The sequence below is a fragment of the Apiospora kogelbergensis genome (assembly GCF_038363985.1).
Source record: "Apiospora kogelbergensis strain CBS 113332 chromosome Unknown utg000009l_segment0_segment0, whole genome shotgun sequence".
NCBI lineage: Eukaryota > Fungi > Ascomycota > Sordariomycetes > Amphisphaeriales > Apiosporaceae > Apiospora > Apiospora kogelbergensis.
Window position 1 is genome coordinate 1,625,308 of NW_027117426.1, and position 18,655 is coordinate 1,643,962.

At 51.7% G+C, this 18,655-nt stretch overlaps 6 protein-coding genes across 6 annotated transcripts; 3 read left to right on the forward strand and 3 right to left on the reverse strand.

Moving 5' to 3' along the window:
* PG998_013566 (uncharacterized protein) lies at nucleotides 1-1,636 on the forward strand (the record flags this gene model as incomplete). The annotated part of the gene is made up of 4 exons (XM_066880382.1): nucleotides 1-103; nucleotides 161-241; nucleotides 296-417; nucleotides 470-1,636. 4 exons carry the CDS (start codon nucleotides 1-3, stop codon nucleotides 1,634-1,636), a joined length of 1,473 nt encoding a protein of 490 aa, XP_066724521.1.
* Nucleotides 1,637-8,103: 6,467 nt separating this feature from the next.
* Nucleotides 8,104-8,550, reverse strand: PG998_013567 (uncharacterized protein; the record flags this gene model as incomplete). The annotated part of the gene is made up of 1 exon (XM_066880383.1): nucleotides 8,104-8,550. The coding sequence occupies one exon, from the start codon at nucleotides 8,548-8,550 to the stop codon at nucleotides 8,104-8,106; it is 447 nt and encodes a 148-aa protein (XP_066724522.1).
* A 1,220-nt stretch (nucleotides 8,551-9,770) lies between these two features.
* PG998_013568 (OPT family small oligopeptide transporter) lies at nucleotides 9,771-12,495 on the reverse strand (the record flags this gene model as incomplete). Its single annotated transcript, XM_066880384.1, has 5 exons — nucleotides 9,771-9,839; nucleotides 9,918-10,386; nucleotides 10,450-10,601; nucleotides 10,666-10,857; nucleotides 10,951-12,495. The coding sequence occupies 5 exons, from the start codon at nucleotides 12,493-12,495 to the stop codon at nucleotides 9,771-9,773; spliced, it is 2,427 nt and encodes an 808-aa protein (XP_066724523.1).
* A 1,796-nt stretch (nucleotides 12,496-14,291) lies between these two features.
* PG998_013569 (uncharacterized protein) lies at nucleotides 14,292-14,864 on the reverse strand (the record flags this gene model as incomplete). Its single annotated transcript, XM_066880385.1, has 1 exon — nucleotides 14,292-14,864. One exon carries the CDS (start codon nucleotides 14,862-14,864, stop codon nucleotides 14,292-14,294), a length of 573 nt encoding a protein of 190 aa, XP_066724524.1.
* A 389-nt stretch (nucleotides 14,865-15,253) lies between these two features.
* On the forward strand, nucleotides 15,254-15,580 carry PG998_013570 (uncharacterized protein; the record flags this gene model as incomplete). The annotated part of the gene is made up of 1 exon (XM_066880386.1): nucleotides 15,254-15,580. The coding sequence occupies one exon, from the start codon at nucleotides 15,254-15,256 to the stop codon at nucleotides 15,578-15,580; it is 327 nt and encodes a 108-aa protein (XP_066724525.1).
* A 154-nt stretch (nucleotides 15,581-15,734) lies between these two features.
* On the forward strand, nucleotides 15,735-16,319 carry PG998_013571 (Heterokaryon incompatibility; the record flags this gene model as incomplete). The annotated part of the gene is made up of 1 exon (XM_066880387.1): nucleotides 15,735-16,319. One exon carries the CDS (start codon nucleotides 15,735-15,737, stop codon nucleotides 16,317-16,319), a length of 585 nt encoding a protein of 194 aa, XP_066724526.1.
* Between the last annotated feature and the right edge of the window lie 2,336 nt (nucleotides 16,320-18,655).

The window sequence follows — 18,655 nt, forward strand, 5'->3', positions numbered from 1 at the left end:
ATGGAGCACACTCTCCCATCGAGTCCGCCACTTTACTCTGGATATCATCTTGAAGTGAGGCAAGAACCTGAGCGGGGAAAGGTTGCATTGGGGAAAGAGAAAGGTAGGATACACATTGCCACCCAGAGAACTTCGATTTCACGTACTGACCTTACTGCAGACAAGAAGCCGGTAGATCCTCCTCCAATTGTTGAATTAGTTGTCCCCCAGGATCAAGACCGGAATCGCCTATTCCTGCAAAGTACGTTTTCCGCATGACCACTTTGCGACAGTGCATTGCGCTAATTGATAATAGACCCTTACTTGATCCTGATCGCATTCCTCGAGTCGGTTCCTGACGCGCCATCGGCCAAACCATCGAGCAAAACACCAAAGGATGGCGGTGATAGGGACAGCCACGAGACCGATCCGAAAACGGTCGGCACTTATATGGCAGGCTCGACGGTGTCATCGCTTCACCGCCTAAAAGACACGGATAATCGCGACAGTGGCTTTTTCATCTTTTCCCGATCTCACTGTGAAGAAGGATGGTTGGTTTCGGATTCGATTTACTTTGATGACCATGGAAGAGAACCGCACCGAAAACCGAATCGAGGATACCGGGTTCGACGGGAGTTGGATTACCATCTGCAACATCCACTCGAAACCATTCCAAGTCCATACTGCGCGTACTTTCCCGGGCATGTCCGAGTCAACTTTCATGACTCGATCTTTCAGCGATCAAGGCGTGCGGATCAGGTTACGCAAGGACTCGAGGCAGGTCACGGTGAAGAAGAGAAACCATGACGTTGCCAGGCACCTGAAAGGCGACATACAGGAAGAGGGGGCTTATGAGGGCATGATTGCCGATTCAGGATCTGCGAAGAGACAGAGAACTTCGACCACAGGATACAACAATCCTTCTCCAACGCCCATCTCGACAGCCACTACGTACCCCAGTTTCGCCCCGACTCTTCATACAACTGCGCCTCCATACTCAATCGGGCACGGAGGTATAACCTCAAGTCCGACATATGCCACCCACAATGCCTCCCATATGGGGAATCCCATGCAAGTGGCGTTCCGAGACGGCCAGCAATCCATGGGACCTCCTGGTCCTCAGCGAGTGCAGCCAATGTATAACAACGGGCCGCTGACACCTCAATTCTCCGGAGGTAGATCGCCCAATATTTCCCCCTATGGCTTCGGCAATTTCGCCGGACAGCCTCAATTTTCTCCGCAGAACGCAAGTTTCAATTTTACGGTGCCCAGTCCAAGCCACGGCTTGCCACCGATGGACACCTCTTCGCAGCAGGGTCTACAGTCATCGAGTCCCCATAACTCAAACACTTCACCGCGAGTACCAGGCATTCCTAACGACACGCCGACATCCAGTACAGGGTCACCCATCGACAATGCGTACTCCATTAGCGGCGGTTCGGGATACCCAGGCAGTGGCTCTCAGCAACCAAGCTATGCTACAGACAGCAACTTCATGTCGCATTACAGTAACGCCGGAGTGGCGGACAATGACACGAGGCACGGCATCCCTGGAATGCGGACGCCGCTTGGAACCAGCTTGCCAGAATCCAGTCCTTTCAACGGATCTGGGTTCGCTGGTCATCTCGCCGACCATAAGTACAGCCAAGGTGCTTAGCCGCTGGTTGTGCACTCTTCGTTATTCTGCAACATGGAATGCATTCCATCACCTTATCTTCTACTGTTCACACGTTTGTATTATGTTTACCTTTGGGTACACTCATCCTTATAATATCCTAATTGCAAGACAGCCACCAACGGGTTCTGGGGCTACCTACTACTGGGCCTTGTCGTTTTCCTTGCAGTTTCAGGTTTTGCTCGGCGCAATCAAAACAAGGCAGTCGATACATGGGTTTATTATGTACGCAAAGGCTTCGGGCATTATTCGGGGGGTTTTGTTTTATTTTGCATGGACACAGGAGTATATGTGTTGGCGTTCAGAGAGTGTTGAGGATCATGGTTTCCCAACAGCATATCGATCATGGCGATCGTGGATGGTGTCTACATGCTTTTTTTTACTTTGTTATTCCAGGGCACTGGAGGGGAAAAGCTCTCTTGGACATGATACCCGGGACTTCATTCTTGACTTGTCCCAACTTTACCAATGGGCTACCAGGCCTCGCTCGTCCTTCACATCCCAAGTCTCACTTCTCATCCACACATCTACACAAAAAAACAAAACAGGGTTTCGCGCCAATAATAGCGGCTCAGGTCGTGAGCAATGAAGCAGAACAAAGGCTGGGTCAGAGCGCTAGATACATGACGATAGATAGAAATAAAGCATCACTGCATCCCTACCATATCTTACAACCCTGCCATCATGTGAAGAAAACAGGGGTATCTGATGGGTACCGTATGCTTGATTCCAAAGCCATTATGACTCGGGAAGTAGGAAGTATGTATACCTCCTGCACCTGTCAGGCACGGTAGAGAATATGCGTGAGATATCAAGACATGTAATCATATAGTAAATAAAGGGGTTGGTGTATATAGCACATGCAGCCATGTTCAAAAGAAGACAGTGCAAGGGACGGGGGACGAGGGGTACAAATACACAGTTGCGTCCCAACTTGAGAAGGTACATGCAAGCAGGAGCTTTCAAAAAGGGTCTAGAGCGAAACCTGGTATCAGGCATCTACTGATCAGTTTACAGTGAATCGTTGGTACCTTCCTCGCTGCCTCCAACACTGACTGACGGGCAACCTGCCTTAGTGTACCAAGATCGCTAGCTAGACTGGATTATCGAGCATGCTCGCAAGCTCAAGGTTCAATGCTTTATGGTTGGATGTCCTGATGATCATATGACACATACACATTTCAGAGTATGTACATGTGTGTTTGCCCTCCATCGCATCTACTGCTTCCTTTGGGCTCTCCGTGTAGCGTATCTCCATGGTCGAAAAGCGACCCCATTCACTGTCAGAGGTTTTGATTCTCTCCATTGTTGTACATGTCCATATTTGGTCCCTTGCTGAAAGCCCTGTTCGTGACGTTATGAAGCAACCATTGCGACTGCGGGTATGGTGGCTCATGTTTCCACCACACAGAAGTCGATATGATATAGACAGGGTAACAGGCTGGGCAATCGAAGGTATTTTTGCAACAACCACATCTCGACAAGGAATGGGAGGACACCATCCACATCATCCTCAGATCTGAAGTCCACCAATGCCGAGTCCAAGATCTGTCCTCTCTCGGGTAGGGACGTATCAGATCAGTTGTTCACTTAGTATCAGAAAACGAGGGTACGTGCTACGTCTAACATTCTTCCTTACTAGGACTTGCAAGCAACAGGACACTGCTTTCGCTAAGAAAACTCTGCTAGTGGAACTGCAGATTTGGCTGCCGCGAAGCAACCCAACCATGTCTCCTCTGCAACAGCAACTCGTCGCATTGGGAATGCCCTACGATATCGAGCACCCCGACTCGTTGGACAGATCCTTCGTGCCCAACCTCCTGTGAGCTAACACTGCGAACACCACCCGCATGGTATGGGGCCTGTCCGAGTCCGTGGGTGCATTAGCACCCTCCTGACTGTACATATGCAAGAGCAACACGAGCCCGTAACGGTCCGGTACCAGCGCATCTTTGCACCGAAGCCCGCCTCTGGGGCCACACACACTTGCCAGTGGTTAACCGCTCTGCTGCGATGTCTAAAGAACCCCGCAGTTCATCATGCCACGACCATCGATTCGTGGGCGTATCAAACTTCGTCCCTCCATAGACCCACAAGGCGGCCACGATCATATGGATGGATGATGTTCCCCGAGGAAGATGGCACCAGTATTTGCTGGCATCGGGACTGAGCCTCGAACCAATTAGGCCCCCTGGCCTATGGACATCGAATCATTACCCTCAGGGCCCAATTTCCTGATGCGCGGTCGTCCTATCTTGGCTGGTCAGACACGCAAGCTTACAATCCCCCTGGAACCAGAGAACGCTGCTTTATGGATGGGGATGTCTGTCAACCAGAATATGTGTTATCCAGGGACAGGGGATTCACCAGCGAGACTTGACAACTTGCCACAGATAGACATTGTTGTGCCCACACCCCTTGTGCTATACATGCATGGCTCGATAGTCTATACGCACAAGTCATGGTGGAAACCGGGTTTGGAACATTAGTCGGTTTGATCCTGGCTCCTCCGCTGTCCACCGTCGTCTGATGTTCTGGCGTCGTTGGAAAGCATGCTACTATAGATCCCTCTAACCCGGCGATGATCCACTCAACGGTCATCCATCTCGTGTCGAAGTGCGGGCTGGCCAGATCGACACAACACTGGTATTGAAGCCAGCAGCGATCATTCATGCCGACCAGCTACCAGGTACGAAAGCACAGATCAGCCAGGGGACAAGACTACTGTATGTAGGGGGGTCTCTCCTGTGCTCCGCGTTGAGCCGCAGGGCTCTCAAACAGGGGTCCGGCCTGCTGACAGGCCAGGTTACTTGCTGGTGATCATATCCGGACATGGCCTCCGAGTTAATTCCCCAGGCCAGAACCCAAGCTGCCTGTGGTTCTCAAAGGACAAGTACCACTACCTCTCTGCAGGTCGACTGCCTTTCCTGACAGCCGCAGCTCCACTTGGCGAGTGTGCGAATTGTGAGGTAGCATTACGGTGTACACATCTGACGTGTGTGGATGTGAGATTGGCCATCCTCGTACGCCACCTCCAGTGGCAAGCAATAATGAAACCTGGCTGGCAACCTTGGGTTGTGAAGCACTGGCAGAGCGTTAGCCAAAAGTAGTTTTCGAACGCTCCCAACTCCCCAATACCATGACTCGGAAGAAACTCTATTCTCTTGTTCAGCAGAGGATCCCATGCCCTGCTCCATCGAGCCTTGCTCAGATATCTTCAAGCGGTACCAAGCTGTTCGTCGGGCCTTGAGCCACCACGGTCGTACAGAAGTAGGGGGTTTGAATCGGCCACATTGTATTGAAGCCGACCAGGGCCTGAGGTTACACTACCCAATTTCGGGGTGATTGCGATGGTGCTCCCCGAAACGGCTCCGGCAATTGATGAATCCCATGTCCAGTCCAGAACCATGTCTACGGTACTTCTCGTGCACTGTTCGACTTGTCGCACGTCCTGGAGCTCAGCCCCAAAGCCTCTTTTTACCTGCCTAATGTACTTGGGCAACTTCAACCCACTATCAAATCCAATTTTCTGCTGCCGCTGTCAATCAACCTTATCCCGGATTGGATGCAGGGCTCCTTTGTGGGGGGATCAGCTACGTACATACAACCGGGCGAACCCCGAGCGAGCCTTTGGTCGTCTCACCACATACTGTATGGCAAAGAAACTCTGTGCTGCAAGACATGATACTGACTAGTGGTAGCAGAGTGCGCGGCATGCTTCTCCTGCTTGAACCCGCCTCCAATATTGGATTGCATCCCCCTAGATGGGATTTTTCCATTTTGACTTGGCTACGTCGCCATTTCCCCCTTCCCGCAAACCGTCGGTCCCCTCTGCCGCGCATCCCAACTGCCAAAACGGCATTGCAGGGGAGTCTGGGATGTGTAATTGGTCGGCGGGACAGTCTCCGGGACGTTCGTTCCCCACGCCAGGTTGCATTTCTGTCCGGCTCGAACTCGACTTGCGGCAGAGGCCTGTTCGAGTATGATTGTGCTCTTCTACAGCACACGTCGAAGGCTGGCCGGCTAGCCAGTACGGGGTTCCAGAATGAGTACAACCTGCCTGGTTCGCGTCGATCCGCCAAGCGGGGGGCGCTTGCTGTTTTCAAACATTATCTCCGACACACCCTACGGCGAATGCTACGTCAATCCCAGCCCTATAACGAGCTGTCTTATAGAAATGATCATCGCGAAAAAGAGGGTTGACAGCAAGAACTTGGGATGATCTCAGCAAGGTCCAAGGTTTCCCATGATCGCCCGCAAAAACCGTTGCTTACCGCTGCTCGCTTCATAGGGGGCGTGGCTGCAGTATGGCGCCGTCGAGTAGCCTGGGAGGGTCCTTGGCGGCTATATCCTGACATGTTGCAACCATGGATCGCCCATATTAAGCCTTCAGGGTTTCTTTATCTCCCATGGCGATGGAGTACGTGCTAGCCAACTTCCACCGGTACATACGTAATCGAGGCATTCCATCAAGCCTTCCAGAAAGTGCACATACATGCTAGCCCTACGTACCACCCTGATTGCCGATGAAGCTTCACGTTGTGTCAACAAGGTCGTTGCAGACCATTCATCTCCGTGCACAAGCCCAACGAGCATCACCTGTCTCGTCTGGCCGCGTCGTGGAACACACAATCTTCAGGCCCCGCTTGGTCGGTGACGTTGACGCCTCAGCCCCGATCCGCCAGCTCACAATGACTCGGGTTTTCCATGGCAAGCCGGGCAACACGACAATGGCGCGATGGGTTTCGGTTCGGGGTTTGTGGCAGAGGGGCAGCTGGCAGCGTCGAGTTCGAGGGCGACGCGGAATATGGCCTGGACGCGCCGCGCCGCGCAGTGCAACGCCAAAAAGGCGCCACTCCACTCGCAATCCTACGCTGTTTTCACTACCAAACCTTCGTACCTCGGGAACCTGTCAATCCCATTTACCAACTTGGCCCTTCGTGATTTGATTCCATCAGCAATCTCCTGGGGTTCTCGCCGACCTGCCAGAACCCCCTTGGAATCGCCATTTGGCCTATCTCTGCCCGGCACCCATGCGCCGACCGCATTTGGGCATAGTCACGCACGTCAGATGCCGCTTTTCCTCCCCCAAGATCTGGTTTAGCCCGGGACGAGGCCGAGAAGCGCCGCACCAGCCGCCATCAAAGCCTGGAAACCTCGAAGCCAATCGTACAGTATGTGGCCGTCATCCTTCCGGCGATGGGATGATGCGTCTGCCACCCACCATCGTTCGCCTCTATTGATTTCTAGTGAAATTGGAAGAACCATGGGATCAAGATTCAATAGTTTTGCTGGTCACGGACCTACCGACCGCACGTCGTTACCTGACATCCCTTCACTGTGACCTTGCTCTTCGGTTTTCCGTATGTGTAAGCGAGGCCACTCGCTTTCTACTGGGTTGCGCTCCATGTACGAGCGATTTCAGCTGCGTGATGTCGTTGTGTACAACCTCGCAAGTACCCCTCTTTGGTTTGATACCGCATCATTGCATCTTCGAATGCAGCTGCTAACGACTTTAATTGCGCTAACCGAGATCGCCGTTGTAGCAAGGTGCTTTGGCCCTGGCTGAGCTGCATCGGAATATTTGTTGCGACACATGCTCCGTTGTCACCCTTTCCCTTTTTTCGTCCGACGCAACGCAATAGCAGGACGCCTATAATACCACGATGGGCTATAGGGAGGCCAAGCGTGCACCGAGTCCGTGCACGCCTCTCACTGTAACAATCGCCCAACCCTGATAAAGACATTCTTGTCTTGCGATAAGCTATAGCAGACTCATGATAACATTAGCCAATCGTGTTATGGACGTGACACGTTGTGGGCGCAGAAGCACTGGCCAGTTGGGAGTCTTTGCTGCTAGCTCCGTGTTTCGAAACTTTGGTAGTTCGTTTCGGAGCCTCTGAAACATTAACACAGCAAGGGACGGGAATATCAAAACGGACAACGACAACACAACAACGGGGGAGAAGCTCCCCTTGCACCCTCGGAGGCTGAAACTCAACGTGGCATTTTCTTCAAGGCCGTCGGCCACCTGCGTGTCTACGTGACCCATCTAGGGGTTGCGCCTCGTCAGTACGCTGCCCCCTTTGCTGTCGGTGGGTGTGATACTATTTGATGACTGTAATAGGAGGGCATACTAAGGCATGCATTAGTAAGTGGAGGAAGGGGCATGGTACGACGAGACCAGACGAGGGATTTTCTCGGCCAAGCTCCTTTTCGACAAGTTCTGTTGACGATTGACATATGAAGCCTCGGTATACGTGGTATTAGCAGCACTGCGGTGAGTGCTGGCCAGTGGGTCGACGCCAGGAAGACAGCCGGCTGGACCGGGGATGGAGATCCTATGAGGCAAGCGACCCCAAAACCGGGTTTTGGCAGCTGACCGTTAGTGGAGATGGCCGCTAGTGGATGGTATTTCCTTTTTTCTTCTGCTTCGAACCCGGGTCATATTACGGTGGCGTGGTAGGGGTGGAAATGAGGCTCATAGCCGGGGCGGGCGACAGAGGGCGGTACGTGCGAGCAGACGATCCCCTCCTTTCCTCTCTTTTCCTTCCCTGGCCCGGGTTATAGAGTCCTTGTGACCCGGAAGGGGGCTTGGAGAGGGGATGGCTTCCCCTTTCGGGGCGCCCGAAGATTGCGTACGGGACCTGGCTCTCGGGAATCCATCCATTTGGGACCTCCCAGGACCCGGCGGACGGGTCATCTCGGCCAGAATCAAGAAGATGAGGAGGGGGCGCTTGCGGTACGTCTGGCGGACCTCTTTGAGGCTGATCGACAAAGAGGAGAAGGATACGGGCTCCGCGAGGCTTGGAGTTCAGGGGCGTCAATGAGGAAGGAGGTTGGATGAGTGGCTGGCAACCTTGCTGGGGATAATCCTTCTCCCCAGTCCAGATCATTATGGGCGTAGATCGCATGCCGGGCGAAGGTGAGGTTTTCCAAGTGCTAGGTACGGACAGGCACGTCATGCGGATCACCAATCATAGGAACAGATAATATGAAGTAATATAGTCTACAATAGCTTTTCATACCCCGTGCTTCACGCTCCAGGGGGTGAGATAGTAGGCGTTGACTTGACGGAAACGGAGACAATAAAAATATCGCCCACGCTTATTAAACCCAGCCATACCAATATATTCAGGCTTTAGTGCACTTGTCTTCAGTCAACTTAGCAGATCCGTTATAGTCTAATTTCACTTGCGCATAGTGAGCCCTCTAGCGTCGGTGCAGAAAGGATAATGGACGGCAAGTAATATGTTTCTACCATATAGAGAGAATGAACTGAGGCAGCATTGTATAGCCCAAGTTTACTAGATAGGACCCATCAAGTTAGAGAACTGATATTGGGCAATGGTTAATGTGATGAGGAGAGGCGGGAATTGGTGTCGTCAGGATCCCTTAGTCGGATTGTTCTGTTTCTCCTCTTTTGATGTCGCTATTGTTTATTTAACTGAAGATGCACAAATAGTTGATCGACGAATGGTAGTAGGAGTATTTAGATGTCTTGTTCCGTCTAGTGAGTCGAGATTAGAACCAGTGTCTATGTTTGAGGAGAGAAGATGCTTTCTAGATAGCTTATTACAGTCACAGCTTACAAGAATATTGCGTGACAGCGGCGTTTGGATGTTTATTTTATGTTAGATGTCCTCGTTCATGGTTTAATCTTTGTTAATACTCCTTTCTCTATTCTTTCTCTTTGGGGGTTTGATGTCAAGCTGTCAATCCAAATACCCCTTTCTCTTGACCCCTTTCCACCGTTTTGCTCCAATTTGAAATATGGATGCGTGATGATAATCAACCAATTTTGGTCATTAACTATGTTTTGTTTGCACTCTTAGAGTAATTAAAACGATATCATTGTATTATGCTAGTAGGAACATTATAGATTTTGAAACTTGAGCATATTCATTACTAGGGGGTTCCTCCCATTGTCCTATATACTGCACATCTGAGATGCGGCCTATTGTTGGCATATAATGATAATGTAGCTGATCATTATTGCAGATACCATTTAGTCCATAGCAGGCCTTCAAGTGAGTCCCAGGAGATAATCTCTGGGAAATTAGGTAAGTGTGTATGGTCTGCTCATTCGAACAAATAGTCTTGTAGAATATGGTCTCTACCATTTCGCCGGGCCAAAGGTTTCGCCTTTGGGAACAGCCTTCAGCCAACCTGTGTAAGAGGCATCCTATTTTCCCTGTTGTTAGTTATAAACACCACTGATGGACAGTTCAGGGGTATTGCAGAAACGCAGAGGACTACTTACGACGGTGTTGTAAATGTCGACGTTGCCCCACCACTGAGGGATCTCCACGTTTGGCAGCGTGATGGCGAAGAAGATGACGGCCGTCGATATGACCAATCCAGCATCCAGACCCGCGGCCGTGAGGTAGTTGTAGGTACGCCACCATCCGTTCCAGCGTTTCTTTATCCAGTAGTTGAAGATCAGGCCAAAGATGGCCCAGGTCGAGAACGACAGAGGGGTAGCTGGCGGCAGCCAGGACATGGCGCCCAGCATGATGGGCGCGTTGAAGTGATGGGCATAGGGGACACGTAGTTTTCGTATCAAGACCCAAAGTAAGACGGGCAAACCTGCACCAATCAGCCAGAACCAGTTAAACTTGACATAGATCGAGCCCGGCCCGAACATGCGCTGCGGTCCGATGACACCCCAGACAATGGAAGAGGAAAAGAAAGCGCGTCCGTTGGGACATGTGAAGTGATCCTTTTGGTTGCTGCGTTCGAAATCAATGACTTGGCTCAATAAATAAGTCATAAAAGATGGCAATGCAGCTTACTTGGCGCAAACGTCTGGAATATTGCCTAGGGTCCAGTTCATTACCGCAATTTGGACGAAAGCCGCCCAGATAGTGGCCATGACTTGACACCAAAACGTCACCTTCGGTGGAATCTTCATGTAATGGGCTAACTTCAAGTCCCCACTGTAGGTCTGGTAAAATGCAAATGTCAACTGCCAACTAGTCCGTTGGAAGGAAGGTTTGGAAGATACTAACTTGAGCCTGGCCAAGAGTGATTGTGCTGAAGACTTTGAACATCATGACGCCGATAGGCCGCCCTGGAATCATAAATCCAGCCAGAAAGGGAGAGATGACGTTTAGTGACAAGTAGATGTTCGAGATTCCTAGGATCATGCAAGTAGGGATGATGAATACCAATGCAAGAATGATTGACACGAAGAAAGCCCACTAATCAATGTTCAAACATTAGTAAGTGCAGCATTGAAATGTGCGCCTTTTCTGAGGAGCGCGAGGTGAGTACAACGAGCAAAAGGGACCTACCCAGGGTAGCTGTGAGTTATAGCCGAGAACTGTGCCGAGACCCAATGCAATCGACCCAACGAAAAGCATGAGGTACCACCAGTCGGGTGCTTCTTCGTACTTCTTCATCAACCGCAGGTGGATATCGGGCTCCTGGTTTCGTGCTGCTTTGAAACGATACCAGATTTCTTTCCCATGGAATAGTCCAATGTGCACCAGAGCTGCTGTCAAAGCTGCGAAAGACAGGCCGTAGTTCAGGGCGAATGCAGGTGGTAGGAAAAGGGGTGAGTACTCTTTATATTTTGCCACATCAAACGTGAAGCCACTGCCCAATATCCGACTGACATTGTATGCTTTCTGGGTATTGTCATATGTCTGGCTCGTAACCATGGGCAGGTAGTCTGCGTAGATCGCGCCCGAATAAGTGATGCCTATGGTCGTGAGGATGACGAAGAAGAAGAGACCGAAGAGAGTGTTGATATGCGAGTGGGTGGGAGAGAGCAAGGGGTCTTGTAAGTACGCAGAGACATACGTCCAGTCAAATGTGATAGGGATGAGACTCAGTCCAGTAACACCACCAAAGAGTTGATTTAGAACCACGTTGTCGGGTCGAATCCATGTGACAAAAGCGAAGACGGATAAGCCTTGCCACAGCACAGCGGGTATCCAATAGTAGCAGAACATGCCAGCAACGACGATGAAGAAGTATCGGTACCGACTAATGTACCAGCCATTGGTGCTGACACCATCACTCTTGCTCTTGTCATGTAAGGCGTAGAATAGGGCCGTGTTGGAAAACTGGTTGGGCCACATCATCGCCGAAGGCCAGACCAGGAACCGTCGGAATATTCCCGAGAGAGCGATGCCGATGAGCTGAGAGCTTAAGGTGAATAATAGCGAGAAGCCCCAACCCATATTGATGTTGTAAAAAGGCTTGCCCTGCAAAGCCAACAGCGCGTCGGTGCTGTAAGCATAACTGATACAAACGTTAGACATCAGGACGACGACAACGTGCTCCTTGATGTTAAAGGGGCCCGTATTTAGAGTCCATCGGAGTCCAAACGTGTTGAAAACTCGAGTAGGCATCACCTTGGCCCAGATACAACCGACGGGGTAAACCAACAGCAGTATGACAAGGGCCGGGAAACTGATGGCAGGACTGCGCATACTCAGGAACATGTTGAGGCCACTGCCGAGGGTGACGAAAATGAAGCCAAGAATCCATGCGCGGACGGTGTTGGCGACTTCCCCTCCATCAGTGTTGCGAACGGCAGCGCGAACCTCTTCATAGGGGGAGTTTTCGGTGAACATGGCATCAACTGCCAAGATATCGTCGAGATTGCCATGTTCAATGGCTTCCTTGGCGGCATCCAGTTTTTCCTGGGGCAGATTGGGGTCGAACTGATGGTCGTTTATGATCTTTTCCAAATCAGCTGTTGCCTCTGTAACGCGTAAACCATCACCCTTAACAGGCTCTGCGAAGCTGTGAACCGACTCATGCTCAGCAGGATGGATCTCAGTAGGAGACATCGCACCTCCTTCCTCTTTACTGAAAGGCAAGCTCATAGCTGCGGGTTCCAGAGAAGAGCCGGGCTCCCCACAGCACCTTCAAGGTTCGGACTGGCACCGATAGACGCCTAGCTCGGACGAAATCACTTCGAATCAGGATAATGCAGAGAAAACAGAATCAAGGTCGATTGGCTTTTCTGAACAAGTATAACATATAGGTATGATACGGCGGCGGGTGTGCATTAGATATTGTGTACTTCGAACTCGAGGAGCGGAAAAAACAAAAACAAAAAACAAAGAACAGACGGCCCAACGCAGCGCGGGCGTAGCCTCTCATTTTGCGTGGTATTTCCGGGTGGTACCATAGTCGATGACAGGGTTGGGTGGGTGATCATGATAGCGAGGGTATTGCGAGCCCTTGACCATTCGCGGAAGGTGACAAGATGCAACCCGTTCCTTGGCGGGTCTCTCCATCGTGCTCCCCCAGGAACTCGGCTGGAAGAAATGTGAGATTCGTCGGTCATGACCGGCAAGCCATCCCGATGCTCTGTTACCTGCAGCCAAGCATTATCAGCCCAGACACTGGTGTCATTGGCGAAAGCTTCGTCCAGACGGTTAGACGACTTGGCATTTATCTCGGGGACGGCTTCTTGCGTGCATGCTTTGGTCGAAAGAGGAGCGGGTTGATGATCCGAGACCTTATCTACTTTAAGGAGGAGGTGGGCAATCCGGCCCACCCCCGCAGCGGCCGCCAATCTTCACCCCAGAGCTCCGATTTCTTAGTTGGTGAGCTTTTATCTCTGTACATCTTAGCGCTGATAAGACGCGGGGACGGATGCTGGGGGTGGCCGTTGGCGGTACTTCAGGCGAAGGAGCCACTAAAGGGAGGGGTGCATGTGCTTAAGCTACTGAGCAACAATGAACTGGTCCTCCAACTTTGCCCTGGAAGAATATACTCGATTCCAAACCAGCTTGCATTCAGCGTTCGGCCAGTTCTTCTCTCTCCTGCTAATGCCCTTGGAGGCATTCACTGTCTCCATACTGCTGCGATGACAGAGTTTTCCCGTGTCTCCTGTCAACACTCTCCTTGCCATGCTTCCCATTTCGTCTAGGAACATGACATGGCGAATGCATTTAACATCCGGGCAGAATAAAGACAGAAAGGTCACAACCAAACTACGGCCTAGGGCTGAGCACCTTAAGATGCGTCCCCCGGGCACACGATCTTGCAGGACCAGCAGTTTTGGGAGATACTCAAGGCCCCGCCCCGCTGGGAGCATGCGACTTACTACCCCCAAAACGTAATTCACGCCCCCGCCCCAATCGGAACGCCTGCACCCGATCCGGATAAGCAACCAGGCCTTCAATGTCCAATTACCTGCCGCTCAACGTGAATTGCGTCGCCAAACATCTCACATGGTTATCAGATGAACACGGAGGAGGTTGGCAGTGGTATTCTACGGAGGCAGGCAGCAGTACTGAGAAAAATGAACTTTGTATTCAATACTTCACAACAGCTACCGCCCGGCAGTTTCTTGATCTGCGTAACGTAGACAGGGGTTCTTGGGCCTTCAGTTGGACCAATTCACAGGCCAAGGGTAAGGTTTGTAGCATCGCCTCTCCCTCCCCAGGATCTTTGCAAATGAGCTTAGATATACTCCGAGACCCCGTTTGAGCTGTGGCTTGAGCGGACTCCAAGCGTTACTCTCCTTCCATATCTGCTTTCAGCTAAATTGTTTGATATGTGTTACCCAACTCATGATAGGAGCGAGCGATGCTACGGCAAGAGTCATGAAGGGGCTACATAGTGCAGACACGTCGATTGCTTGCGTGGCCAGGGATCTATGTGACCTTCACAATCCCAACATGCGTGTTATGGCTGAGGGGAAGTCTGCGACTTTATCCACCATTTGTATGCCGAACTTCTGGCAGAGTAGCTGCACGTTGCCCTTTTTCTTGTACTTCTCATGCGCGCAGACAAGCACCTGCTTCTTCTTTTGGACCTTGTTCTTCTCTGTCTGGCCTTCATTCGTGGGTGCCGCCGTGGTATCCGCAGCCGCAGCGGCCCCAAGAAGCCCGGCCACGAGGCCCAGCTCGAGCAAGCTGACAGGGGCGTCGGTGTTGGGGCCCAGGTATACGACGACGAGGTCGGCGCGCGTCTGGCGGTCGAGCTCCCATTGCGTCTGCTCGCGAAACGGGGCGCAGGCCGCGTCGTTGCGCCAGCCGGCGTCCCAGTCGTGCCGGAGCGGGTTGTAGAAGGTGATGGGTTGCTCGGACAAGGCGGCGCACAAGGTGTCGCGCCAGTCACCAGTATCGTCGCTGGTGGTGGTACCGGCTAAGAAGATGGTGTGGGGTTGGAGGGATGCGGGGTCCGCCGCTGGTGCTTGCACCACTTGGCCTGTTGTGGCGTTGGGTGCGTTGGGCATTTTCCACGTTGATGTTGTTCGGAAAGAGGCCAGTATCTTTCCTATAGCGAATAATTTTATAAAAGGGAATGGAAATTCTCTTGCCCAAGATCCCAAGATATGAGTATGAAAAGGTGTAGATAATGGCGCTAGCGCATTTTGGTGGGGGAAGAGCGCTGAGAGGATCGTTTGCTGCTGGCCGACGCAATGCCCCCATGCCTTGCTTACTACACAAACCCCGAGAATGAAATTCTTCACAACATGAGCTCATGGAGTGCTGCTCGTCTTTTCACGGCATCGATTATCTCAGTCAATTTTTGTTCATGGCTGATGTCAGCTAGCGCGCACTCCCTCCACGCCAATCCGACGTCTTCACAACATCTCTTGTTGTGATTTAGAGAGATGACGCGATGAAGGCCTGGTACGAAACCTATCTCGCAACGGACCTCCGTGTGGGAACCATGGGTGTGGTGGATGAAGTTGACGGCGATGTACTAGATGATGTCGATATCGAGAATCAAGTCCAGGCCCTAACGGCCCTCGTCGAGATAACCTCGGGCTTCTGCACCACATGCCGACATGGATTTGCAAACTGGCCGCACAACTCCGACGAGACACGCTTCGAACTCTGGCAACTGAATACTCTGGACCGTGCTGCTGCGGACAGGCCCGGGTGCAAGCTCTGCTCGTTCTTCATGTCACAATTGCGTTGGAGGAAAGATCTCGATATATCTTGAGAGATCCAGGCACGAATCCAGTTGTTTGGGACCAGGGGTGTGTCGTAGTTGACAATGCGGGAAGGCCGATTGCTGTGCCTGACCTATCCCTTCAAGCAGCTGCGAAAAAGATGTGCACTTTTAGCCAGGCAGCATATTGTGCGTAGCATGCATCATGCCTCTCCCCTATGAGCTTCATCTGACATCTGGAGGAGTATCCAAGGCCTTAGATTCACTCACCACCAGAATCTCAGACTCTCAGAGCACAGCATATCCTGATATATTCGACACGGCGTCAATGTGGCTGACAAGACGTTTCGATTCCCACGATCAGTGTCAGCACGCCAAAGACCTTGAGTACCCACGCCGCCTTGTCTCGATCGGAAGCGACATTGTTAGATTGATCGAAACAAGCTCGCCCTCCGTCAAACCACTGTACACGACTCTGAGTTACTGTTGGGGCCAGGATGATTTCACTGTCTTTACCATGGAGACCCTCGCTCCATTCCAAAGAGACATACCTGTGCCTAACTTAGCCCAGACTCTCCAGGGCACAATTTACGTAGCCAGACGACTTGGGATGGATTACATATGGATTGATGCACTTTGGACTATCCAGCGCCAGTCTGGCTACAGCGACTGGATGTATGAGTCGAGTCGGATGCGACCTATCTACGGCGGTTCATACATCAACATTGCTATCTCATCTGCCGCAGATTCAAGCCAGGGTTTTCTGTCCCAATCTGGCGTTGAACACTAGGGTCTTTATGTACCAGTCATCGGCAACGAGGGATCTTATCGGCGAGCTGCTTTCAACCACGACTTTCCTTACAAAGGGGTTTCGTCAAATCTTGCCAAACGAGCATGGGCCTTTCAAGAACGGTTGCTGGCTCCTCGCACACTATTTTTCAACGAAGATGGAGCTTTGTGGGAGTGTAGGTCAATGGCCGCATGCCCTTCCTTGCTCGACGGCCTCGACGACGCCCTCAACTTCGAGAAGTTGGTAGTCCCTGAACACCAAGAGTGAAATTGGGATGGAATTGTTTCCGCGTATTCTTGTCCCCAGTTGACTGTCAGTTCTGATTGGCTCCCTTCACTGACTGGTGTTGCCAGGAGACACTTCGGGGTGATAAACGACCAGTATTTGGTAGGTATGTGGTGGCAACGACTTATCGAGCAACTGGACTGAAGAGTAACGCATGTAGATGACCTCGAAAGGCCTGAATGGAGGGCACCTACATGGTCATGGGCGTCTATGGAGGGTAGAGTCGTGCCCAGCCCCTTACAGCGACGCAGAGGGCTCGTGAAGGAAGGAACCTTCAGCCGCGTATTGGACATATGGATAACCCCGTCAGGTGTGAGTTCCCGGGAAACTTAGCGAGTAGGAGAAATACTGACGACGTAAGTCTATAAGTCCCGACGTTTTTGGTGCCGTTTCCGGCGGGGACTTGATCATTGCGTGTTCTGCGCTGGTTCGCGGGCTCCTTTCCGCACCCACCAGCGTTGACGGCACGCCATCTAATCTGGGTGGAATTTGCGACGTGTTCATCGAGGGCCGTCAACGCCGGTTCAGGATCTCACTAGACTGCATACACCACATTTTCAATGAAACAGATGCCGTTGTCTACCTAGTTCCGCTACGGGACGGCATCGAGGCCTTGGTCTCTCGAACACCCGAAGGAAAACGACAGCACAGACCCCTCATCGCTGGATTAGTACTCCAACGTGTGAAGAGGTCTGTGGGTAGATTTCAACGGGTAGGATCATTTCACTGCTCCCAAATGGAGAAGCCGAGTTTCTGCACTCAAGAGCCCTGGGCGACCGTAGTGAGTTCCTTCGAGTTATGGACGAGCTCGGCGCATCGGTAGCAACATACGAGTGCTCTGAGATTGATACAGACGCTTGTGACAGCAATATGAGGTTCGGGATTGAAATTTAATAGGCACGGAGTCGTCCTTAGGGGCATCACGAATGAAAAGGTCGGAGTGCAGTATGTTCTCTTCCGCCATGCTCGTCAGCTTTGGGACAGCGACTCGCAGATTGATTTGAGAAGAAACCAGGATATATTTTGTCATTGCGCATTGCCACCCGATAAAACGAGCAAATGCGCTTCTCGGACTACCCCTCGTCATTACTGGTATCCCAATCCGAACAAGACAGCGAATGACCCGGTGGGCATATCGTTCTCCTGAACAACTACATCGAATTTCTCATCGAGTCAATAAAACCCATCTCACCAAGTCGCTGGACGACCAGGGCTCTGGAAAATCGGCTTCAACGATACGACATAGTGTACACACTAGGGCCGCCGAGGCCAATGTGGACTATGACGACCAAAGGCATTTGCCAACCCTTTGACCCTCATATTAACAGCCAGAAAGATGCCGAATAAACCCAGTGCGGTTGATGCCTAGAACGATCGTCGTATAACAGATGCTTGGAACAGGCCACAAAGTATTAAGTTCCGGAAAACGCGCAAATGAAAGTAATAATGAAACAGGGTCGCGCGCTTGAAGCCCATGGTACGATGACGTCCAGGCATTGGTTGCTAAGCGGGTTGTAAGCGATTCGACAGGGGTTAGAGGGCACTAAAGCCCCTGGCCGTACATACCGACTCCTCTTCCCGGCAGCAATAGTTGAGTCGGAACATGCAAAGGAGATTCCGATGTGAGTGGAGACAACAAGGCGATTATATACGGTAATTATCAACCAACTCGGTCAGAAGTGGGGTGCCGGAACGGCGAAGGAGAGGGGGCGTGGGGGTGCGGATCGACCGACTTCATCCGACGGCTTTTGTTCCCAACAATCTCGACACGTGTAAGGTGTTATAAAAACATTTCTGCTTACTCTGGAGCCTACAGGACGATGCTTCTAGCCTTCAACCGCCCCCGCTCGCTGCCTGGCTCTCCTTCTGGTCTACACAGATCGCCCGCCACCTGCCCATAAGCTCGACCAAGAACGCAGATCAGGGCGCTGCGGAGCAATAAGTGTTTCCAGCCCGTCTCGGTTCCGTCCCACTTGAGCCCGTGTTACCCACCTCGGCGAAAACCGCGTTCGCACAGCCGGCCAGAGTGATAGGTAAAGGAAGGTTACACG